The 26,442-nt window shown below is 41.4% G+C and overlaps 1 protein-coding gene across 1 annotated transcript in view; it reads left to right on the top strand.

The window, feature by feature from the left end:
- Positions 1-14,774, top strand: part of LOC133408366 (cadherin-22-like) — a 79,933-nt gene extending 65,159 nt beyond the window's left edge. Inside the window, exon 12 of the mRNA XM_061687173.1 lies at positions 11,334-14,774. Coding sequence (XP_061543157.1) covers positions 11,334-11,872 — 539 coding nt within the window. The 3' untranslated portion in view covers positions 11,873-14,774. The remainder of the gene's footprint in view (positions 1-11,333) is intronic.
- The last annotated feature ends 11,668 nt before the right edge of the window (positions 14,775-26,442 follow it).

Below are 26,442 nucleotides of genomic sequence, written 5' to 3'. Positions count from 1 at the left end.
GGTTTGGCGTTGTTCTGTGTGAAATTTTCATGAATAGTCTCTCCAGCAGAGGCGACCGCACAGCGCCACCTGAATGATGGATAACGCGACACCCCGCTGCTCGCAACTGTGACTCACGCCGCTATCTGTTTCTTGTAAATAGCTCGTCCTAATGAGACTTGTTGTGAATGTGCCTCCATTAAGCAGAACATTTTATCGGGAGCAGAGCATCACTTATTCATCATCTTTTTAAAAGCATCCGCAAACGCGTTGCGTGTAGCGTACGTCGGATGCAGCCTCTGCCGGCTATTAAATGCAACTTTGTTTGCGCAGTGTATTGTGGCTCACAAAAGCTCAAAGACACCAAGTGAAAAGCATTTCAAGGCCTTTTAGATGCACAACACAATACGAGCAGAAATACATTACATTAGAATAGCTCGCACAAGTAGTTTCTGCAACTTAAACAATTGTTCAAAACAGTATATACAGTAAATGGGGAATATACATTCGCCGGATGCTTTATTAAATACTCCCGAACTAATCTAATCTAACTGTGCAAAACATAAAACTGCTTATATTTTGTGCAAACAGAAAATTATTACATGACTAAAATTGATCTTGCACTAAATTCTCCATAATAAAGATTGACAAATAAACATGTTTACAATAATATAACAATGTTTTCTTTTCTTTTTTGAGAAAGTTTGTCATGTTATCAGGAAATAAATGATGCAAATGAATAAAAAGAACATTTTTATTCAGCTATCTGACTTTATCAATACAGTATTCTGTCTCCATTTCAGTCTGGTTTCTAAACCTAACTTCTCTACCACAGCTCTTTTTAAATTTACCAACGATCTGTTTTCTTCATTTGATAAAGTCCAACACACCATTGCTATCTTTACTGTATTGAACTCTCCAAAGCTTTTTATATGATCACTACTTCTCCTCGACAAATTATTTACCATTGGCTCTGCTTTGGTTGCATGTTTATCTCAATAATAGACGTCAGTGTGTGTTTTATTCAAGGCTGTGTCGGATGATTTAATTGTAGAAAAGGGTGTCCCACAAGGCTCTACTCTAGGCCCCTCCTTTTCTTCTCTTTTTATCAATGACCTTCCAGGCATGTTGTCCACCTTTATGCTGATTACATTTCTATATAAACACCTCCCATTCTAGCATGTCTCATATCCAAAAGGCTCTTCAATCTGACTTCAGCTATGTTCAAGAATGGTTTCCCATGATAATTACATTACCGTAACCGATGTAAATGTTATCATTTGCACATTTTTATGCTCTTCCATAAACTGATCCATTTAACTGAGTGCGGTGCTTTTGTTGGCATTACATCAATGCCACTTGGGTTGACTGATTGGTAGTAAATGGAATGGAGTGTCTTACCAAAGCAATTTAGAGCGGGTTAAGTCACAGGCGAGTCAACATGAGGACAGAAGCAGTATTTGTACTTCACGTAGGGTTTTGTTGAGGTATCATATGCTATCAGTATTGGATATTGCTGGGGCCTCATAGCTCACCCATGCAGAGCAAAGGTTCTATATAACTATATCTGAATGAATATATATGTATATATATATATATATATATATATATATATATATATATATATATATATATGTGTGTATATATCTAAAAATATGTGGTTTAAAAAAAAAAAAAGCCGTTGTTTCTGTTTTCATACTGTGGGCTTGTCCGCTGAATACGCTGAAACCACGCCCCCTAGAACTACGACATGAAAAAAATGGATGTATTACGTCATACATTTTTCTTCTTTCAACACATAACTATATGTTCCAGTCATGAAAATATGTCTGCTTAAACTTTCTGGTCGCTGGAATATATCCCACCGGGTCGTCACGGGTCTTTTCCACGCCGCAACAACGAGGGGCCACACTAGCATAAAGCCCATGTCCACACGCCGGCTGTCACGTAGCACATTTTTTCTTTTTCTCCTCGCTCTTCCGCCTTCTCTCTGTGATGTGCACGCACTCGCAGCTGACAATGAGGCACTCTAAAGCAGCCACGCCAGCCTGAAGCCTCAGTCCATGGAACGGTTTAATGGGATTTTAATTCACTTCAATGGGGGAAATTGATTGGATATACAAGTAAATTGAGATACCACCCTGTGGCTGATTGCCGACCAGTGCAGCGTGTACCGGCCTCTCGCTCAAAGTCACATGGGATTGGCTCCAGTTACCGGGATCCCTGATGAGGACAACCTCAATATAAAATTGATGGGTCAATTATTGTCAGAGTCCATATGCTCAATTGCAGTTTGTAACTTGTCTATCCACACAACAGCAGCAGCAGCAGCTACTTAAAGCAAACATCTTCACTCTCCCGAGATAGGACCACCTCTGTTACATCAATTGTCAGCTGAAAATTAAAACAAATTTCTCCCTAATTACTTTACAAACAAACCGTCCCTCCGTCCGTTCATTTAAAGGCCCGGTGTGATGAATCCACGCCGCACTGCAGCATCTGCATGCCTCCAGTCCAATTAACTCCCCATCTGCTGGCGATGAACTTCCAGATAGGGCCACGCAGCGTAACCCGGGGGCAAATTAACCGTCTTGTCAGGAGCGCTTATCGCAACATCTGTACACACGCTTTGGAGGGAAGGGTGAAATGAACAGCTTTGCGTGGAGGGGTGCGGAAGGTCCACGTGGTTCCAACTGCCGTTGCAAAGGGGTGGAAAATGGCTGGTAAATTTCCTTGGGAAGTTAGCTGGGAAATGTTGGAAATAATAAGCATAAACATGAATTTTCTTTCGTTGGACGACAGCCATTCCAAATAATTCAAGCATGACATTTCAACAGATGTGCAACCCCAATTCCAATGGAGTTGGGACGTTGTGTTAAACATAAATAAAAACAGAATCCAATGATTTGCATATCATGTTCAACCTATATTTAATTTAATACACTACAAAGACAAGACAGTTAATGTTGAAACTGATAAACTTTATTGTTTTTAGTAAATAATCATGAACTTAGAATTTTATGGCTGCAACACGTTCCAAAAAAGCTGGGACAGGGTCATGTTTACCACTGTGTGACATCACCTTTTCTTTTAACAACATTCAATAAACGTTTTGAACACTAATTGTTGAAGCTTTGAAGGTGGAATTCCTTCCCATTCTTGCTTGATGTACAGCTTCAGCTGTTCAACAGTCCGGTGTCTCCGTTGTCGTATTTTACGCTTCATAATGCGCCACACATTTTCAATGGGAAACAGGTCTGGACTGCAGACAGGCCAGTCTAGTACCCTTACTCTTTTACTATGAAGCCACGCTGTTGTAGCACGTACAGAATGTGTTTTGGCATTGTCTTGCTGAAATAAGCAGGGGCGTCACTATGAAGCCACGCTGTTGTAATACGTGCAGAATGTGGTTTGGCATTGTCTTGCTGAAATAAGCAGGGGCGTCCATGTAAAAGACGTTGCTTGGATGGCAGCATATTTTTCTCCAAAACCTGTATGTACCTTTCAGCATTAATGGTGCCTTCACAGATGTGTAAGTTACCCATGCCATTCGTACTAACAGAGCCCCATACCATCATAGATGCTGGCTTTTGAACTTTGCGTCTATAACAGTCTGGATGTTTCTTTTCCTCTTTGGCCCGGAGGACACGACGTCCACAATTTCCAAAAACAATTTGAAATGTGGACTCGTCGGACCGCAGAACACTTTTCCAATTTGCGTCAGTCCATCTTAGATGAGCTCGACCCAGAGAAGCTGGCGGCGTTTCTGGGTGTTGTTGATAAATGGCTTTTGCTTTGCATAGTAGTTTCAAGTTGCTCTTACGGACGTAGCGCCGAACCGTATTTACTGACATTGGTTTTCTGAAGTGTTCCTGAGCCCATGTGGTGATATTCTTTACACATTGATGTCGATTTTTGATGCAGTGAAATCCTTAAATTCCTTGCAATTGTACGTTGAGGAACATTGTCCTTAAACTGTCCGACTATTTTCTCACACACTTGTTCACAAAGAGGTGAACCTCGCCCCATCTTTACTTGTGAATGACTGAGCAATTCAGGGAAGCTCCTTTTATACCCAATCATGGCACCCACTTGCTCCCAATTAGCCTGTTCAGCCCACCCCACACTCATGTGTACCAACAGTGCCATTCACAATGTGAAATGGAAAGCCCCCCCCCCCCCCCAACCCGCAAAAAAGTCATATTCAAAATGCAAATTAAAAGAAATCTTCCCTCAAGCTTCTCAAGGCTGGCCTCAAACTTTTTTCTGAACTTTATCAGGCAATGGATTCTTTATATTCAACTGCACTTGCATCAAATCTGGTTGTTTTATTCAAGATTATGCACAAATATATTTTCCCCAAATATATATGGTGGTAAATTGAGATACGAGTGACACGACTCAGTGAACAATGCTTCAAAAAGAGGCTTCAAGCATTTTAATGCCACGCCTAAGTGACGTTTACTGCCAACGTAAACATAAACAAAGAAAATTACACATTGTGTATTCATAACAACCACATAACTTTATTTTTAAGTCTGCTAACTTAATGCCAACACATAATAGGAAACGCCATAGACGGGCCGAGGAATAGCATTTATGTGGCAGTTGTATAACGCTTGAAGGAACGGATATTTGAACACAAACAATGCATCATCACATGCAGACAGAAAATATAACAATACACACAGGCATATATTATTTATTCTTTGCAAAGAAAGAATAATATTGCTGCACTTTAGTGAGTCACTTACAGTAGCTGTGAAACTCTTCTTTGTTTGGGTCTGTATGACTATTATTACTGCCCCCTGGTGGCCAGGTTTCACTCATACCAGAAACAGCTACAATGAATAAATAATGAATCATGATGACTGTTTAATTCTTTAAATGGGGAATAATTATGTTTTTATAAATTAAAATATTATAGCCATCTATTTTCCATATTAAAGAACATTATATATATATATATATATATATATATATATATATTCGGGGGAGGCTGGAACAGATTGATGACATTTCCAGTCATGTGAATGGGGAAATATGATTTGAGATGTGAGTGTTTTGAGTTACAAGCATGATCACGGAAACAACTATACTCATATCTCAAGGCACCACAGTATTTAACTTCCCTATTCAGAGCCAAGCTTCAATTTAATTCATTCCTTCTTTATTCCCATTAATTCCGTTAAATTCCCCTTGGTTTTTATTGAAAGTTTCTAAATTCCCAGAATGTTGCACCCCTACTTGCTACACATGTGAAAAGTGTTGCATTCATGTTGAGAGAGGCACGCTAATCTCCGAGTTAAATGCCTTTTCGATAGCCGTCGGCTCAAGTGTGTGTGTGGCTAATAGGCAGCGACGCCGGCGTACTATCAGCGAGCGTTCGTCACAAGGTTAAATCCGCCGCGTCCGCTCTATTGGCACCAGGAGCATCCACACATACGATGGAGTTGAGAGTTTTCCCCCGTTGACGCCCGCCTCATTAGGGCTGAATCGAGCGCGACCGCTTTCGTATGCAAGGAGGTGCGCGCCGTGAATTACCACGCGACCGTTTCTCCCCCAAACCCCGTGGCAATTATTTTGGTCCATTCACGACAGAGAACAATAAACACAATGGTTATAGGCAAGGCCTCCCAGTGGAGCCCAGCAAACAATGTGAGAGGAGCGTGATTGGATGCTATCAGCTATCGAACTGGTGTGTGGCGTCCACATTCCGAGATCGGCCGGGCTTCCGCTCGTCTCACGGGGCTCTTTCGGTGAGCAGGAAAGCGACCTTTGAGACCATTTACACAAATAGTGGTCATCGTCGGGAACAGCTGAGATAATTATATTACAAAGGACAGTGGTGTTTTTTTTAGATGAAAAGAAACAAAATCTCTGGGACAAGTTGTTCTTTGGAGGAGCCCTGAAAATGATCAAAATGATCCTTAAATGGCCACTTAAAAAAACTGAAAAACGCTGTGTGTGTCTTTTTGGGCATGGGTTCTGGAGACGATTTTAGGTGGGTCTTCTCGTAATATTCATGCCTAACAAATGTCATGTGGTTCAGCGAAAGTAGCTTCAGAGGCTGAATTTCCAAAAAAATCCCTCTAGGACAAGTTCATCTTTAATAAAGGACCCCTGGAAATGGATTCGAAGAAATGGTCCTAAACTGCCTGCTTGGAAAAAAAAAAAAATTACAGACATGACAGCATATTTTTGGCCATTGCTGTTTGAGACTTTTTGTGTGGGCCTACTCATAATAGACATGCCAATCAAATATCATGTGGCTAAGTCAAACTGGCTCCAGTCCCTTAATTAAAAAAAAAAAAAAAAAAAAAGTATGTTACCAGAAGAACGGCCCCCCCCGATCAGAACCCGAGCGGTGTTCTGTTATTGGACTTCTGTGCTCGTCACGGATTGTCCATAACGAACACCATGTTCAAGCATAAGGGTGTACACACGTGCACTTGGCACCAGGACACCCTAGGTCGCAGTTCGATGATAGACTTTGTGGTCGTGTCATCGGACTTGCGGCCGCATGTCTTGGACACTCGGGTGAAGAGAGGGGCGGAGCTGTCAACTGATCACCACCTGGTGGTGAGTTGGCTCCGATAGTGGGGGAAGATGCCGGTCCAACGTGGCAGGCCCAAACGTGTTGTGAGGGTCTGCTGGGAACGTCTGGCAGAATCCCCTGTCAGAAGGAGTTTCAACTCCCACCTCCGACAGAACTTTGCTCATGTTCCGGGGGAGGCGGGGGACATCGAGTCCGAATGGACCATGTTCCACGCCTCCATTGCTGAGGCGGCCGACCGGAGCTGTGGCCGTAAGGTGGTCGGTGCCTGTCGTGGCGGCAATCCCCGAACCCGTTGGTGGACACCAACGGTGAGGGATGCCGTCAAGCTGAAGAAGGAGTCCTATTGGGCCTTTTTGGCCTGTGGGACTCCTGAGGCAGCTGATGGGTACCGGCTGGCCAAGCGGAATGCAGCTCTGGTGATCGCTGAAGCAAAAACTCGGGTATGGGAGGAGTTCGGTGAGGCCATGGAGAAAGACTTCCGGACGGCTTCAAGGAAATTCTGGTCCACCATCCGACGTCTCAGGAGAGGAAAGTAGTGCACCACCAACACTGTGTATAGTGGGGATGGGGCGCTGCTGACCTCGACTCGGGACGTTGTGAGTCGGTGGGGAGAATACTTCGAAGATCTCCTCAATTCCACCGACACGCCTTCCCATGAGGAAGCAGAGTGTGGGTTCTCTGAGGCGGGCTCTCCTATCTCTGGGTTTGAGGTCACCGAGGTAGTTAAAAAGCTCCTCGCTGGCAGGTCCCCGGGGGTGGATGAGATTCGCCCGGAGTTCCTCAAGGCTCTGGATGTTGTGGGGCTGTCCTGGTTGACACGCCTCTGCAACATCGTGTGGACATCGGGGACAGTGCCTCTGGATTGGCAGACTGGGGTGGTGGTCCCCCTTTTTAAGAAGGGGGACCGGAGGGTATGTTCCAATTACAGGGGGATCACACTGCTCAGCCTCCCTGGTAAGGTCTATTCAGGGGTGTTGGAGAGGAGGGTCCGTCGGGAAGTCGAATCTCAGATTCAGGAGGAGCAGTGTGGTTTTCGTCCTGGCCGTGGAACAGTGGACCAGCTCTACACCCTCGGCAGGGTCCTCGAGGGTGCATGGGAGTTTGCCCAACCAGTCTACATGTGTTTTGTGGACTTGGAGAAGGCGTTTGACCGTGTCCCTCGGGGAGTCCTGTGGAGGGTGCTTCGGGATTATGGGGTACTGAACCCCCTGATACGGGCTGTTTGGTCCCCGTACGACCGGAGTCAGAGTTTGCTCCGCATATCCGGCAGTAAGTCGGATTCGTTCCCGGTGAGGGTTGGACTCCGCCAAGGCTGCCCTTTGTCGCCGATTCTGTTCATAACTTTTATGGACAAAATTTCTAGGCGCAGCCGAGGCGTAGAGGGGGTCCGGTTTGGTGGCCTCAGTATTGCATCTCTGCTTTTTGCTGATGATGTGGTTCTGTTGGCTTCATCAAGCCGTGAGCTCCAACTCTCACTGGAGCAGTTCACAGCCGAGGGTGAAGCGGCTGGGATGAGAATCAGCACCTCCAAATCTGAGACCATGGTCCTCAGTCGGAAAAGGGTGGCGTGCCCTCTCCAGGTCGGGCATGAGATCCTGCCCCAAGTGGAGGAGTTCAAGTATCTTGGGGTGAGGGAAGAATGGAACGGGAGATCGACAGGCGGATCGGTGCAGCGTCTGCAGTGATGCGGACTTTGTATCGGTCCGTTGTGGTAAAGAAGGAGCTAAGCTGAAAGGCGAAGCTCTCAATTTACCGGTCGATCTTCGTTCCTACCCTCACCTATGGTCAACATTGTCCCAGATGATCGCAATACTCGTCACTTTAAACCGCATACACTCCTTGAAGTCTCAGCGCCCTTTGCACAATGGTCATTGCACCGGACTATTGCAATATTAGTCGTTCGAACTGCTCTAAGTGCTAGAGGACTCTGCATCTTTTTGCATAATTGTTTTTTGTCAATGTCTTTATGTCCCCAAAGTGTTCTGTAAATTGACTGTCTGTTGTACTAGAGCGGCTCCAACTACCGGAGACAAATTCCTTGTGTGTTTTGGACATACTTGGCAAATAAAGATGATTCTGATTCAGATTCTGATTCTGATGTGCTGTGGGTCGTGACCGAAAGAACAAGATCCCGGATACAAGCGGCCGAAATGAGTTTCCTCCGCAGGGTGTCCGGGCCCTCCCTTAGAGATAGGGTGAGAAGCTCGGTCATCCGGGAGGATCTCAGAGTAGAGCCGCTGCTCCTCCGCATTGAGAGGAGCCAGATGAGGTGGCTGGGGCATCTGATTCGGATGCCTCCCGGACGCCTCCGGGCACGTCCCACCGAGAGGAGCCCCCTGGGACGACCCAGGACACGCTGGAGAGACTACGTCCTTCGGCTGGCCTGGGAACGCCTCGGGATCCCCCTGGAAGAGCTGGATGAAGTGGCTGGGGAGAGGGAAGTCTGGGCGTCCCTGCTAAAGCTACTGCCCCCGCGACCCGACCCGGATAAGCGGTAGAAAATGGATGGATGGATGGATGGATTTTACCGATTAATTGTCAAAATTCTCACACATACAAATGTAGCAATCTGAGATGCCTGCCAGATCAGTGAAAACACTGCTTTAATATTTTTATTGTAAGTTTCATTTCACAGCTTTTATCATGAAAGGACAACTTTATTTCCTCATATTTTAACGACACATGGCCCGACATTATATGTGTGTTATTTTGTTTTCTTTTAGTCCTTCTCTTTAGGCTACATTGTGGTATTTTTACTTGTAAACGCACAAGGATGATTGGCGGCCACCTCCGGGGGACAGAAGGCAAACGATGGAAAGATTTTAACTTACGAAGCCCACCTTCCACATTTCCGTCCGACGACGCCAGTATGGAAGTTCGCTGGACACGGCCGACGTGACGGCCGCGTCGTGTGCATGTGTGGCATTTGTCTTTGCGTTAATGGTTGGCGTTGGTGGGTTCACAGCCTCAAACACTGCGCATCCGTCTGGGCCCAAACCGACCGTGTTATTTATTGTCGTTTTATCTCCGCCAGCATTTCAGGCATTGATTCTTGAAGATGCATCAAGGCGCCCGCCGGGTAATGATCTCTTTCTGCTGGCAGCCTTTAATTGCTCTATTCTATATACAGGACGCAGCCAGATGCCGGTCAACTCAGAGGGGTCCATTGTGGCTGCTGTCAATAAGAAGAAACAACATAGACACAAAATACAAAGTTATGTAGGAATGTGCATTTACATGTCACATTGTGGACACTGGAATAATGTTAGAGTGAAACAAGCCTCAACTGTACTCCAACATTTCAAGTATAAAATACACATACATATTTGTTTCCAGTTATTTACAGTGGCAATAAAAGGTCTACACACACCCGTTTTTGTACAAAAAGGACACCAAAGTAAATCATGAAAAAAAATCCACCTTTAATGTGACCTTTAGCCTGTACACCACTAAAGAAAAAAAATGAAACAACTCAGTAAATGTGGTTGCACAATTATGCACACCCTCTTATAACTGGGTATGTGGCTGCATTCAGAATTATTAACTAATAACTAAACACATTCCAACGCATACGCTTGCTGCCATTTAAAATGCCTCCGGTCAACCCCAAGTAAAGTTCAGATGTTCTGCTAGGCTTGAGATTTATATTGTAAATTACAATTAAATATAAACTAGGGTACCAGCAATAATAATATTAATAATTATGATACAATTTATAGTTCTAATATTTACCATAATAAACCTGAACTAAAATCACATTCCTTTTTCTGATATGTTGCTTCTTAATTTCTTTTTATTTTAAGACGTTTCTAGTTTAGAAATCGCAAGTTAAGATAAAAGTCAGTATTGACCAGCATTAACAATAATAATTTGAAAAAACAAAATATGCGTAAACAAAATCAAATTCCAATGCTTGTTTTTATCTTTGTGATGTGTTTTCATTTTAATCACAAGTGATCCCTTTGCTCTTTGGAGTTATTTGCCTCTCATTTAAAGTGCTAATTCATCGTCACAGTTTTACTCTCTTTAGGCTTGGATGAGTATTGATATAAAGCTCGTCCATCCCCCGTTTGAAGTCACTTAAATCATATTTTGGGACAAGGCTGCAAAATCAATACTCATGCATTTCAAATGAAAAACTTGACAATACACTGAAATTCCCTTACGCAGGCCCTCGTTCCCTGCTGTGTGTTTGCTCCCAAAGAAGTCAAATCAAAGTTACATCGGAGGCGCTCGTTGGAAAATCCATCATGCACGGACAGTTCATGTGTTTTAGTGTAGCAAAGTCACAAGAAAAACATCATGTGCACTTTTCGGCACATTTTACTTCAGTGTTCAGTTTGTTTCAACAGAAGTATGATTATTGACAATTGCCCATCATTTGAAGATTATTGGTTTAATGTTGTGGCCAGGAACAGGTCCCGGCCTTGTTTTGTTCAAATTTAGTTGGGCTCTTACTCGGATGGAAAGAAACAATCCCTGAAAATGCGGAGGTGACGGGTTGAGAATTTCAGTCAAAGCCAAAAAACATCTCACCTTACCAATGCAATTAAAAATTTAAAATTGATTGGTTGCAACCAGCAGGAATTCCTAACATACACATCATCAAAGAATGTTCCGGACCATCTGTCTGAACAATCAAATGTGACCGTGATACTAACCATCAATTGTCCATAATTTGTCTCGTTTAAGGTTTGATGCTGATGGGTTGATGATTGAAACCTCCATACTTGAGGCTAAATGTTTTTTTGACCGTCCTTCACTAACTCTGGTATCTCTCCCCCCTTCCCCTCAGTCCTCGTCTTGCTCATCCTGACCCTCAAACGCCACCGCAAAGGCCAGCGGATGGCCGAGGATGAGGAGGACATGCGGGACAACGTCATCAAGTACAACGACGAGGGCGGCGGTGAGCAGGACACTCAGGCGTACGACATGAGCGCCCTCAGGAACCTCTACGACTTCCCCGAGGCCAAGAGCGCCGCCGCCGAGTCGGGCCCGGACATCCGCTCGCTGCCACAGTGGTTGCAGGCGAACCGGTTAGGGGGCAGGGCGGCGGCGGCGGAGTCGTGTTCGGCCGCCGACTTCTCCCTCTTCAAAGGCTACATCCGCAAGAAGGTGGAGCAGGCCGACGCCGATCTGTCGGTGCCGCCGTATGACTCGTTCCAGACGTACGCCTTTGAGGGTACGAGCTCGCCTGCTCTGTCGCTTAGTTCCATCCACACACTGTCCACCACCTCCGAGCAGGATTTCTCATACCTCAGTGACTGGGGGCCGCGATTCCGGCAGCTGGCCGGCTATTACGTGCCAGGAAAGCGCGATGAGGACGGGTCCTAGCAGAGTGTCACGTTCTTGGAGAGACTTCTTCGATATTCTCCTCTTTCTTTGTCCTGTATTCTCCTAAAACACACAGCAGAAAGTCCTCCATTATCGCACTTGGTTTCTCCAACCCGATTTTTGCTTTTTTGAAGGATTTTATTCAGGAATTGAGTGTTACAGCAGTGAGAGAAAGGAGGTTTCGGCTTTGCGGAATTGCCGTTTGTCAAACTGAAGGAGAAAAAAATATATATAGATTTTGTTCGGTAACATCTCTGTGTGTCTCTCTATATGGACAGAAGCATTGGGACACACCTTTTCATCAATGGACTCATCCATCATGGTTTGGACTCGTGATATCCATCCATTTTCAATAGTGTTTATCCTCACTAGTGTCGCGGGGTAGCTGGAGCTTATCCCAGTGGACTTTTGGCGAGAGAAGTACGGTACACCTCGGGTTTGATGCCAAACAATCGCATATAGACAAACAACCATTTGCGCTTACATTTACAGGAGAGTCAAGTCAGTTTTATTTATACCGTGTCAATTATCTGAAGGCACTTTACCCATTGATCATGTAAAGAACCACAGTCCTCATACATGTATACCCTTAGAATAAAACCAACAGAAGCCCACATGAGCAAGCACTTGGCGACAGAGGCATGGAAAAACTTAGACCAGAACCCAGGCTCTGTAGGGAAACCATCTGCCTTGAGATGGCGAGGAAGAAGAGGGTCGTTAGAGAGAGAAAACAGGATAGAGCAATTTGAGCACCCGGGGGAGGGACGAAAGAACAATGGGCACAACAACAGCCGTATCAACAACAGTAATATCCCACGATGACAGCAAGAAGACGCTACTGGTTCGCTCCCAAAACCCCCGTACCTGGCCTCACCACCGCCGATAACAAGCAGATAAATGTGAAGGCGCACCTCCAGAAGCGGAGCGCACAAATAATAGGGGAGAGACAAAGAGAAGCAGCTTAGTATCGTAACTGCATGGATGGTGATAAGGTGATAAGGATCGAGAGGAGAGAAAAGCAGAAACTGAGCTCAGCGCATCAAGGGGGATCCCATGGCAGTCTAGGCCTATGGCAGCATAAACAAGAGGTGAGCCAGGAAAAGCTTCAGTCATCCCTGACTACGACTGAAACTCTTGAAGAGAGAGAAAATTTCAGTCGTTCGGACTGGTTCCACAGGAGACAAGCCTGATAGCTAAAGGCTCGACCTCCCATTCTACTTACAATTTTTTGGAAACCAAATCCATCTAAAGTCTGGGAGCTTACATATAATAAGGCTTCAAAATTGTGAAAAGTCAAGCTATTCTCTCAGATCACAAATCCGCTGAATGTGTTGAAACCCTTCCATGATCAACTGTCAATCAAATACCACTTCTACAACCTGGACTAAAAAGTGATGCTACTACAGCTAGTATCTGCGAGCTGCGAAAATATTTCCGCTTCAAGCCTCCGGTGGCTGGAATAGATTCCACCGGGTCGTCACGGGGCTTTTCCATGTCGTATCAACGAGGCACTCTAAAGCGGCCAAGCCAGCGCGAAGTCCGGGTCCTCACGCTGGCCGTCAAGTCGGACTCCCATCCAGCCCCCTTCTCACTATGACGTGCGCGCTCACGGCTGACAACGAGGCTCTCTAAAGCAGTCACGGCAGGGGACTATCCTGATGGAAAATGCATATTCGGGGTGTTGGCATAGCTAACTAGCTAACAGTACATCACAACTGTGCCGGATAACCGCTGATGAGAACAAAGGCGCTAATAGTTTTTACATTGCGGGCAAGGGGAAGGGGCGACTCGTGCCAGGACTCCAAAGTGAGTCACGTGGTGCCGTTTTAGCCACACCCCAAAAACACAAAACAGGAAAACTGAAATGGTGAAAAAGAGTTTGATGCTATAGCTCCCCAATTGAGTACTACAGTGGAGCCCCGCTATTCACAGTGGAGCCCCGCTATTCGCAGGGAATAGGGTCCGAAAATATGTGGATAATTGACAGCCATTATAATTGTTCCTATGACTGTGACAATAAAGTTCGATTCTATTCTGAAGCGGTCACAGCTACTGTAATAGGGACGTGCGGTCTGACTTTTGCTGCTCGTGGGTTTGAGCCCCAGCTCATGCATCAATTTTTGAATGTGAGTTAAATTTGTAACTGACGTTGTATGCATTCAGACAACAACAACAAAAAAACTTCAGCTGTCCCAATATTTATATCTTCTCAGTGCCCACCCACCAGATGGGTGACAGTTCCTCAGTCTCTTGTTTTTCACACCGGATGGCGCAGATGGCCAAGGAAACCCTTCAATATTTTTTTTTCTTAAAAAACAGGCGATGATATTTATGTATTTATTTGATTTTCTATGTATTTATTTACACCGATTTTCACCGGAATGTGAGACTTGGAGGTAAAAAATAAGCTCACGTGTGAGTTTGCCGCTGGAGTATATTTGTATTTTTTTTTCCCCTATGTGCTCTTTTGCTAAATACATGATGTGAGTCATATTATGTGTTTTAAAAAAAAAAGACATGGAAAGAAAAGGTTCTGAGCTTTTTTGCATTTGGTGAAGCTGTGTTTTCTTTTTTGGGGTTGCAAAACAGACAATTGTGCGTGAAGGATTTCATTCGTTTTTGTTCATCTTGTCTACAAAACTGATCTGAAGGCGCAAAATGAAACAAAATGCTTCACGGAATTGCCAATTTTCTTTCCTAAAATTCGCTCCTGTGTGTGTGTAAAAAAAAAAAAAAAAAAAAAAAAAAAAAAAAAGAAGTTCATTTTGTATTCTGAAATCTTTGCTTGGCTCTTGTTTTAACTTTGTACGAAGGGAAGGAGGTTGAAAAGGTATAATGAATGAACTGGCCACATCCTCCTTATACCTACAACCTATAATTAATGTTGACCTTAATGTTTGGAAATAAAGAGAGAAAAAGAAATAAATATTTAATTTTTGGCATAAATTCCATCTGTTTGTGTTTACTCTGTTAAATACACATTAAATTGTATTATCATTATATTTGTATTATAAATATATTTATCTCATGTTTATTATGCAAATTCTGTAGGGGCAGACTGGACTAAGGTGTAATTTTACGAGGATAACGTTATGATATTATATGATAAAAAAGTACAATATTTCAATAATATAGAGGTCATTTTAAAAATAAACTGATCAAAAGTTAGCAACACCCATTTCGGCTCTCATTTTTATTCATGGGTTGTTTGTAAAATTACAACTTTACTGTAATAAAATTAAGATTTGTATTTTTACTTTTGTAAAATGACTACTTTTTGATTTTGTTGAGCTGTGACAATTCTCGCAATTCTATGACTTTTCTTTCTTCAAATTGACACAATCATTCCTTGTAATTCTTTGACTTTATCTTTGCAATATTACAACTTTGCAATATTACGACAATTGCACTGTTGTTGTTGAATGGTTGTTAGTCCACGTTTGTCTATACAGTCCGTGCCTTGTGATTGGCTGACGACCAGTCCAGGGTGTACCCCGCCTCTCGTCCGACGTCAGCTGGGATTGGCCCCAGCACACCCGCGATAAGCGCTGCAGAAAATGGATGGATGATAAAGTCAATGCTTCTTGAGCATGATCTTCTTCCGATCGTTTGCCGATGAAGTCTCCCACGTTACGAGTCAATTGTGCCGCTGCAGTTTGTGTGTTGTCAGCGTGGAGGGACTCGCCGATTAATCCTGGATGGAAACAAACGGAGCATTTGACATGCACAGTCAAACAAAGACCCTTCTGTCATCCCCCCCCCCCCCCTCCCACCCCCCCCACCCCCCCCCCCCCAGCACCCCATTAGCCCATTATCCTGCCAAGCTGCTGCCATTGTGGCAGCCACGGGAAGACGGCGAGACGCGTGAGGTCGCTTTCATCTTCCTCGTCTGCCGCTTAGCCTGTGTTCATATTCAGAGCAAAACAACAAAAGAAGTGGCAGCCCGGACAATTACATCTAAATGCGTGTTACGCTGGAAGTCATTTGTCAGGAGCAACGGGCCTTCTTGACATTTTTGACCTGTGCTGTTTTCCCATTTAAAAAAAAAAAAAAAAAAAGTTGTGCTTCTCTGACAAAAAAAAATACATATTTTAGAAAAAGCATGTTGCGATCTTATAATAATAACATTTCAAGGGTATATTAGTAATTTCTTGAAAAGAAAAGTCATATTTTTCAACCAAAAATATTTGTAATCTTAAGAGTGCAAATTCATATTTTGAATACAAAATTTAATCTTATGATATTTTACATGAAGAAAGAAAAAATTGATTATTGTAAGATTTAAAAAAGAGAGAAAAACAAATTTTAACTTTAACTTTGGGGTTTTTGCGAAATAAAAGCTCATCGTTTTTCCACAAAAACAAAACAAGTAATTGCAAAGAAATCAAGTCATCATTTTATTTTTGTAATTTTATGATTATTTTGGGGGGGAGAAAAAAAAAGCTTTTTTTCTGGAGAATAAAATTTTAAAAATCTATTTTGTTGAGAAATTGTTTTTAGACTTTCTTACTTCAAGAAAAAAAAGTTGAGAAAAAAAATCTTAAAAGAACAGAGTTGGATTTGTTCTTTTATAAAAATGTTCACTTCCCAAAAGTTGTATCTGATAAAAATGTTTTAAATAATTTTTGCAAGAAAAAAAATAACTTGAGAGACGTAGGTCATATTGTTGTTAGAATAAAGTCTAAGGTTTTTTTTTGTTTTGTTTGTTTGTTTATTTTTTAGAAAATATGTGATAATCCGACCAGAATAGTTGTATTTCTTTTGGGGGTAAAAAAAAAGTTATTTTACAAGAAAACTTTTTCAAGAGCAGTGGAAATCCTATGCTTTAAAAAACGCAGTTTATTTATTATTATTTTTTTTTAAACCTTAATTTGTCAAGAATAATTTCTCCAAAAGGCATATATTTTCTTTAAAGACGAACAAATGAAGTTCAAAGTTATTTCCACTGCTGTCTATACGACTTTTCCGGATGTCTGCCGCTTGGTTGCACGTATTCTTTGCTGCGTCTCTGCCAAACAGCGACAATTAACATTAACCTTTAGCTCAGCGCAACACAACAGCCAAGTAAATGTCACCACTGGCGTGGATACACGCCGGCGCGCCCGCGCGCCCACGTTTGCAGTCCATCAAGGAGCGTGCGTGCATCTCGCAAAAGACAATGTCATCATCACATGACCTCCGGTCAGGTGATGCAACTAACAGCGGGCAGAGAACTGATGATGAGTCAGCGCGTGCCGGAGGGAAGGAAGAGCCGAGCGCTCCCTCGTTCGTGCGCTTATTCAGCCGCTTTTAGTCACATTTTGTCCGCAAACTAGCTTATCATTCGTCTCCCATCATTGTCAAAATGAGACAGTTTTGCCCCCCTCGACCGCTAACGCCACTGCATCTCTAATTAGGGAGCGTGTCACTCAGCCTTACGATGAGGATGAGGATGATAATGAGGAGGAGGAGGATGACTGCTCTTCCATCGTGAGTTTAGCTCATATTTTCTGCTTTCCGATTTCTGATTAAAACACAACAATTTGAACGTATATTACTGTGTCATCAGCAGGAATTAATCTGCACACAAACCTTCGCGGCTGACCGCTTCATTCTGCACCGAAGCATTACAGCTGTCCCATTTTTACATAAAATTACATAAAATATATCGAACCTAACAATTTTCATTCGCAATTGTCTAAAAAAAACATGTAACATGTTAATTATGATAATGATATCATAATAACTACTGTCAGTTAACTTTCTTTTCATTATTACCTTTATTTAACTTTATTCTTTTATTACAACTATCTATGCTGTTTTTTTCACTAGAGTAACATTAAAAAATGCTTTTTGTTACAAAGCCATAAAGCACATGCACTTACGATGGCTTAGCACTATTTCAGCAATGTTACATAAATACATCTGGACAGTGTGCAGTGACGATCTGTAGTGGAAGGTAAAATACGTACCTCAAAATACCTTCGGGATCAATTTGTGTTCTACGTATAAAATAATGTCATATGCCATTTTCTGCACAGTGAAAAGGTCACACATACATTCGGTCCAAACTCGGGCTGAAATTATAAATCCTGTTGTATTACAATAACACAAATGCAAGCAGACAATCTCCCCATTTTGTGTAGTGTTGGTACTGTTTTCTTATTTTTTTTTTAAAGATAGAAACATAAATGACCCAAAATACACGGTCAAAACAAACAAAAGCGACAAGTGGAAAGCTTTAGATTGGTCAAGTAAATCTCCAGACTTAAAAAGTATAGAGCATGTATTTTCACACAAAAGAGGAGCGTAAAAAACAAAATAACTCAAAGAGGGTGCCTCATGGAACACCTCAAACACAGCAGTTAGTAAGTATTTGGCAATTCCATTGACAAGAAGCCTCAATAAATTGATTAAACACTGCAAACTGACATTAAGGGTGTCTAAAAATATATATATAAAAAAAAATTTCAACAGCCTCGTACTCTCTTGAGGCAACGAGCTCCCACGTGAGCTGACGTCTGCTGTCATAACTTCTACGCTTTTTTTTTTTTTTTTTTTTTGAAAAGCCCTGGAGAGATCATTCCTTTCAGGACCGACCTTTTCAAATTAAAAGCAATGAGCCAAAACTGTGACATCTTATATTGTCTTACTTTTGTTTGGCCTTCAAGCATTTAAGCATGTCATGATACTGTCAACCTAGAAGCCGATTCGGACATCATGTAAATGTCAGACTGGTTCCGTCAACTCTAATTGACCAATGGAAACGTTTTTTTTTATACGTGTATGTACATTATTGATGGCGTGAGTTTGTGATTGTTATGCCGCACATTGGTTTAGTATGCCTGAAAATAACCTGAATATGAGTCAAATAAGCTTAATATTATGCCACACATACAGGGAAACAGCATTAGCTTGTTAGCTTGGCAGACGAGGGAAGGATAAATAACAAAGAGGATGTCCAATTAGCACATGGAGGAATTTGTTGTGCACGGATTTTAAAATGAACTGAGGTCAGTATTTTTGCGCGTGGTTATTATCAAGTAGAAAACAGTATTTTTTCCATATTTTGCTAAAAATCTGAATCATATTTCTTCATAGTAAATCAAGTTTAAATCAATAAAATGCCGGTTGAGGATATTTAATACATAAAAGCAATCTTGACACTGCTCTAAAGTATTTTAAAAAAAAAAGGAATCTATAATAATAATAATAATAATAATAATAGTTGATTCTTTCCTTGTTAGAAAAAAACCTCCAACATTCCAAAACGTGCATATTGCTTCACTGATTTACCGTACATGGAGCCGGTCTCAGCAGTAAGCTGGTAGTCGTTTTTTGCAGAGGATAAAGAATGTATGCCGGTGAGTATTGTTATACTATCTGTCTACGTGTTGCTCCAATGTTTTTGTTCCATTGCTTAAAGGATTATAACGAAGTGACACTGATGCTACCCGTTAGCCACCCTACTGCGTTTCCCATTAAATGTTAGCATTAAGCTAGCAGACTTTATGATGGTAAAGTTATGTGGTTATTTAGAATACACGACATGTGATTCTCTTTGTTCAATGTTTTGTTTGACAGTAATCATTAGCTGGGAGGGGCAATAAACAGCTTGAAGTCTCTTTATTGAAGAATTGTTTACTCTCTGCCAAACTGCCGCTGTTTGTGAAGTGATTTGAGTTCACTGCCGTCATGCAGCGATCGTATCGCATATTTTTAATTGCAAGTCCAAGCAAAAACAATCTGCCAAATGACAGCTTGTTTCTTGAATAACGCCTGAGTTGGGTCACTCGTTTCTCGAGGCAGCATTATACTCGACTTTGCACCGGAGAAGAAGAAGGCGGCGGTGTGAGCAGCAGCTCATTTGCGTCAGACAGGTCCGATCCCTCGAAACAAGCTGAGTTCTTAAAAGTGACGCTGTAAAGTGAAACTATGAATAAATAATAAATAACGCATGAATAATGAATACATCTTATAAGCTTTGACAAAATCATATCGAAATCAGTTATCAAAACACCTTGGAACTGTTTGCGTAGGATCGCTCTTTTAGGTTATTCTAGACTAATTAAAAGTACATTTCGGGTCAAGATTTAGAATTACGTAACCAAATTTTGAGATGCCTGAACAAAGTTGGAACAAATACAAGAACAATCAGATGTGAGTCTTTGCTGACCTTTGTCTGGCATTACCATTTGAATAGAAATGCCATCAGTAATAAGAATGAGAGAGGCGAGGCCAAAATGAGATTCAACAGCGTGCGCTTTGAAAATCTTTCAATGAGTCTGATTGACTTCATGAAAGGAAAAAATGGGGAATTATTGGAATTATAGCTCAATTGAAATAATTGCATTTAAGTGTTTCTTGCTTGCGCTGGCAATTGTCAAGTCTTCAGAGAAAAGTGTATTCTTTTTTAAGCACCTTTAATTGTACCTTACAGCCCATTTGAATGCTGTACGTTACGCAAACCTGGACAGGACAAACAACTTGACGAGTTGAGATCAATTAGAGCAATTATTCTCAACTCGTGGTACGCGGGCACCCTCTACTGGGGTGTGAAGAATCACTATATATATATAATATTCCTGACACATTTGCTTCGAATCTTTAAGAGCTGTATGGAAAAGTCACAAAAATATGAATCTTGCGATGAAGATCCTCCTTCGATCCCATCTGCGCCTTTTTTGCCGTGATGTTGATTTTTATCGCCACCTGTTTCACACTAAAACTAGCGCACCCTCCGGCGTGGCGCAGCGGGTTTCCAGACAGATGGCGCTGAAGGTAGAAACTGCCTCCGAGTCATCGTCCCTCTCCATCTTACGCCCTGAGTCAACACTGTAAATCTCAGCGGAAACAGCGAAGACGCCCAAAACGCCAATTACTTGCTCAATGACGACGGCTCCTGTGATATTTGCAGCCACGCGCCATTGCGCGAAATCGCAATGCAGATGTAATAAAATGAGCAAAAAAAAGGTGTTTCCTCAACTTTGCCGGGGTTTGTGTCCACTATGCTGCCGCGTTCACAATCGAGTGGTTCGCTCGGTGACGTGAAGGCCAGAGATCCTGTGGCGAGGTTGCGCTCGTTTCTCATCTGTGCAGGCTTTGCTGTTTTACTGCGTGTTTAAGTGTGCGCCGCCGCGGCAGCCTGGCACAAGCCGTCGAAGCAAGCCAAACACACACAAATTGTACACAAGAGGATGAAAAGGATTGTGGTTTACAGATAAATTGGAAAATATACGCAGGTGGTTTGGATAGTATTGCCGTTTCAAATTGTAATTATCGTGAATACCATATTTAGCGTCTCATAGTAGTAGTTGTCTTTTCGCTTCTTCCATCTGGCGCAACAGCAAACAAACGGAGAAACATCTCAACATAGAAGAAAATAACAATGACGAAAAAAGAGAAAGTGATTCAGACAGGGAAGAAGAAGACGTCAGCTGCACGATATGGTGCTGCCAAACATTTGTGTACTTTTGTGCTTCGACTAATGTTTCAATTCTGTATTTATTTTATATTTTGACTAACAATTCCTTTTTTTTCTAATTTTCTAATTCTAATCATTTCTAATTATTTTTTTATGTGTTATTTTTATTTTCTAATAGATTTCTCCAAGCATGGCAAAAGATAGCAGAATATTTATCTAATAATCGTGCATGTTTTCTAATATTTGGGTATTTTCTAAATATGTATTTATTTGTTTTATTTATCACAAGTTTGGATTTTTGTCAAATATATATTTTTGCATAATATGGTAATATATTTTTTAATATGTTCTTATATTTTGTTTTCTATATACCTGATTTTAGATTTTCATAATAATACAATAGTTTAAGACAAATTATTATTTTTTTCATATGCTTGTATTCTGTCATGCATTTTTGCATTTTTTAATTCATATTTTCTCCCAATATTTGACATTATTTTCTACTATTTCTACATTTTTCAAGTCACATTTATTCTTTTTTTTTGTTTATTTTCTGTATATCTTCCCCAAACTTGCAGGTTTCTTTCCAGTATCTTTTAATATTTTTGGAAATGTTTGTGTAATTGTGTTAATATTTCTAAATTCTTCGGCTAATATGTTTGTAGTTTTATATATATATATATATATATACACAAAGTTTTATATTCTATTCACCAAAGGTTTTATGTAATATTGTTTTATTTGCGTGATGTATATTTTCTAAAAAAAAATTTTTTTCTAAAATAATTTTTCTGATGTATATTTTTCTAAAAATGTATACTTTTTTGCAAATATTTGTGTATTTTCCCCTAATGTTTGCCCATTCCATTGGCAAGGTTGCCACTTGCCATCTTCAACGTGTTGTTACGTTCCAGCTTTTTTACCCTTTAACACCGGCAGACAAAGAGTACGTCATCGCGGTCCCATCATCCAAAAGAAGTCCGAACACGGTGAATTTGTTCGCTGCTGAATACAGTAGGACGGCGCCGCGCGAGCCGATATGGCGAGCAATTAATTACCAGTGTGTTTGTACATCATTAATTTTTATTAGAGTCGGCCCACGAGTGCGGGTGAAATAATTCTCTCTGTGCACTTATGAGGCAAAGACAAACAGGTCATTAGTCTTTCTCGTGTGAAGAGAGAAGTGTTTAAAAGAAGAAGGAAAAAAAAGAAGCCATATTTAAATACAAAACTTTAAACAGACTTCAACCGACACGGGGAACTACTCCGAGGCTTTTTGGAAGTGTACCACTAATTACCATAAACTGGATGTGTCTTTTATTCGAGGATATCCTCCACATGATTTCACTTCTTTCAAATGCCACGACGGCTTTATGATGTATTTGGTGCGTGCCTGGCGAGTGACCACTTCCGCGGAGGGGCATACATCAGCACGTTTACTACGCTCGTAAAAGTGCGCACGAGCTGTTACGTTACAATGCAGAGTGCCAATGGATAGGTGGTCTGTGTTGGAATTGGCATCAGGATGGAATCCAAGGTGAAGCCAAGATGAAAATATCAGAAAATTAATGCCAGAGGCGGGGGATTCACTGTTAGACTTAAGTTGCCAGTTTTAGGACTTTTCTCGGCTAAAACTTATGAAAGGCTCAACTAGAACGACATGACAAGTCTTGCCGATTTATATTTGACTTTGTGTACAAGATAGAGTGACATTTGGTGCTGTTTTGGAATTATTTTTGTGTGTAGTGAAAGCAAACCTTGCAACCCAACAGTATGCTATGATGAAAAGCGCAGAGGTCACCTAACGAATGACAGGACGTCCGAAGATTATTAGATTTGGATTCAAGTGTTGTTTGTGATAAAGTCGGGGGGGGGGAAAGAATGGCAACATGCAAGGTTTCCCACTCAACGATGAGAGACACAAAAACAAGAATCGAAGAAGCCTTTTCAATCAAAAATTAAACTCAACTCAACTTTATTTATACTGCAACACAAGAATCAAAGCTGTAACAAAGTGTTGTTACAGCATAAGACCGAGCATACAAATGGCATCTGGCTAAGATTAAAGTTCTGGTTCTCCTTCTAAGTACTTTTATTTTTTATCTAAACTTTATTTGTTGAGGTAAAGCAAGTGAGAACAAATTCTCCTTTGCAATGCCGACTTGGCTGCAGACAGCAGCGTAAAAAAAAACCGAGACAAAAGAAAGAGCTATATAGGAAGAGGGCATTTCTTCTAAAGGCTGTGGCTTCAACAGCAATCTAGAGCTTCAACAATTTATCAATTATCAAATTAATCTGCAACTATTTGGATAATAAATTAATCATAGAGACATTGGTTAACTCGAAATTGTCAAAATCCTGGGAATTTTAGCCTCTCAGCAGTACATATTCTCAGATTTCTGTCGTCCTCGATGAAAGCAGACTGATTATCTTTGAGAGACATTTGCAAACAACAACAAAAGAGACATTTGCAAACATCTGCTTTGAGTTTGGAAAAGAATGATCAACATTTTTGCCCAATTTCTCACGTTGTGGACCAAAACAGTAGTTGAATCATCGTCTATTTTTTTTGTTTGCTGAAAATGCACTGTCAATTTGAAATAATGCCCTGTTTTTCAATTTAAGTCATAGAAATTGAAAAAAAAACATTTTTTTAACCCAATCCATCGATTAATCGAAAAAATAATGGACCGATTAATCGATTCTTAAAAAAATCATTAGTTGCAATCCCAGTTGAGGGTTCGATTTTAACATGACGTTTTCTCCATCAATGCATTCAAATTGGGGCTCAAATGGGCAAACAAGTGCAATTAAGAGCGCATGCTAATTGACTCTCGTCTCACTTTCCTCTTCTCCATCCATTTTCCGGTGATTCGCTCGTTTTCGTAGCGGGACCAGCTCCACGTTACAATTTGGACTCACAAGCGCGTCATAAATAATGACGCTTAGGGCGTGTTGAAAAACATTGCGGCACACTGTAGTACTTTGCTCTTTTCCTTCCCTACAAGAAGCCTCCGGTGATCCCGCAGCATTTTTCTCGGCCCCTAAAGAGATTTATGGATGAATAAAATTCGGCTTGGGCGTGTGATTTATTGCAACACGGCTCTTTGGCTCGGCCTCTCCGCCTCTCTCGGCGGCGGCGGCGGCGGGCTTCACCTGGCGTGAGGCCACCTATGAGTCCACCTCATCCCCGGCAGCGTGTTCGCTGGGTCAGAGCTAATTCCAGTCAATTTCTGAAAAGCAATCTGTTAGACTGTGAAATGGGTCTCGGTAGCGTTCAGCGAGAAGGAAGTTTCTGCTTGACGGGATGTTATTGCTGTGTTTCAGCATGTTGGGCATTTGATGTGTTTTCCCGCAAAACATTCAAAATGTCACGAATGATAATAATAATACGACGAAAAACAGGACTTGATACGTGACTTCGCATCGCTCGCGCGCACCCGACGAGTGAACTTGCGAGCCACCTGCACACCGCGCGAGAAAATCCGACCCGAGCCACTTCGTCCCTCGCCGCACGTCGCCTGGGAGATGCGAGGTGCGCTGACATTAGCGTGGCGATGCTCATTGGCATCCCGGCAGGTAAAGAAGACGCCTCCTCAGCTAACCTGCCAATGTGATGCGCGCCGCTCTCTCGTTGCCTGCATTACACTCGTGCCCAGTGGCTGATGGCTAATGGGGTTTCTCGGCTGAAAAGGCTCTATCGCAATGTATTATCAAATGTGTCCATGAACAGAAAAGAACATTCCAAAATGTACTCGTGGGAAGATAATCTAAATACAATTCAAATAGAATGTAAGCAAAAATAATAAACTGCTTATTAAATTAAAAACACATTTGCTCGGAAACACAATATGATGGCGCTCTGACAAAGGAGCTACAAATAATTAACTATTATAAAAGTGTTTTTTCAATTGTCTTGTAAAACCCATTTTATAAATATCTTTACATACAATTTTACCATTATTGCACTATGTTATATTCCTGATTTTTTTTTAATTCATAATTGTGTTAAGGAAAGTTCTGTAGAAGTATTGATTTACTTTTGATGTATGTAAGTACTTACATACTTAATCTATTCATTTATTTAATTGGCTGTATCACCATATGGGCAAAAAAGGACTTCCACCCACTTATACCTTAATAGACTATTTTTTATAAATCTGGGAAATTATATTTCAATTTTATTTGTATTCAATATATATTTAAAATTTCTATAAAAATAATACCTAAAAATAATCATGTAAATACAATCATAAAAAGATACGTGAAAATTATGTATGTATTTATTTATTTATGCATGCTGTTGTTGTTGTAGTAGTCATATTATATGGGCAAAAAAATGACCTCCGCCCAGATGTAGCAAAATTGATTACGTCAAATGCAAGGAAATTTGATTTTTATTCTATTTTTATCCAAATCTAATGATGTAAAATGTTTATAAAAAAATAATAATAATACACACAAAATCACAATGAACACGTCAAGTTGAAATTTGCAAATTGAGCGTCGAGATTACGTCCCCAAAACATGTCTAACACAATATTAGTGCCACGTCACTTTGCATAATTCATTACATCAGACAGTTTGTCCATTTGTAAGAGCGCATGTGACCCGAGGCTTGCAAAGTGCCTGTTTGTTACTGGTGTCAGCTTATTATGATGCATGTTGTCTTTGTCGTGGAACACAATCCTGCTTCCAGTCGCCATTCGGGGCTGACAAATGCAACCGATGCACAGCTGGTAGGGAAATAAAAGACTCTAATGGGACGATGCATCATTGGCTAAGTATCACCCACTTTAATTTATCTCTGGAATATAAATCAATTTCAATTCAGTTAATTTTTCTTTTCATTGATTTATATAGCGCTAAATCACTACAACACTTATCTCAAGGCACTTTTCATGTGGTGCATTATGGAGAGCCGCTGAATGAAAAACATGTCAATTTGTTTAAAAAAATTAAAATGAAGAAATCAGTCAGTGTGACAATATTGAGGCCATCAAGTCAGGGTTGTGTAAACATGATGGAAATGAAATTGCTGCGGCTGTGCGGGAGAATCTGGTCGGCAAAAAGACACTTTCACTCACACTTTCACTCTCCGGTCAAGGTGTCGTGTTTGGCAGCCGATGTTTAACGGGGCAGGAGACACGATGTTCACAGTGGTTTT

This window comes from Phycodurus eques, chromosome 10 (genome assembly GCF_024500275.1).
Source record: "Phycodurus eques isolate BA_2022a chromosome 10, UOR_Pequ_1.1, whole genome shotgun sequence".
Classification (NCBI taxonomy): Eukaryota; Metazoa; Chordata; class Actinopteri; order Syngnathiformes; family Syngnathidae; genus Phycodurus; species Phycodurus eques.
Note: the sequence above shows the minus strand (reverse complement) of the source record. Positions and strands in the feature narration are given on the sequence as shown.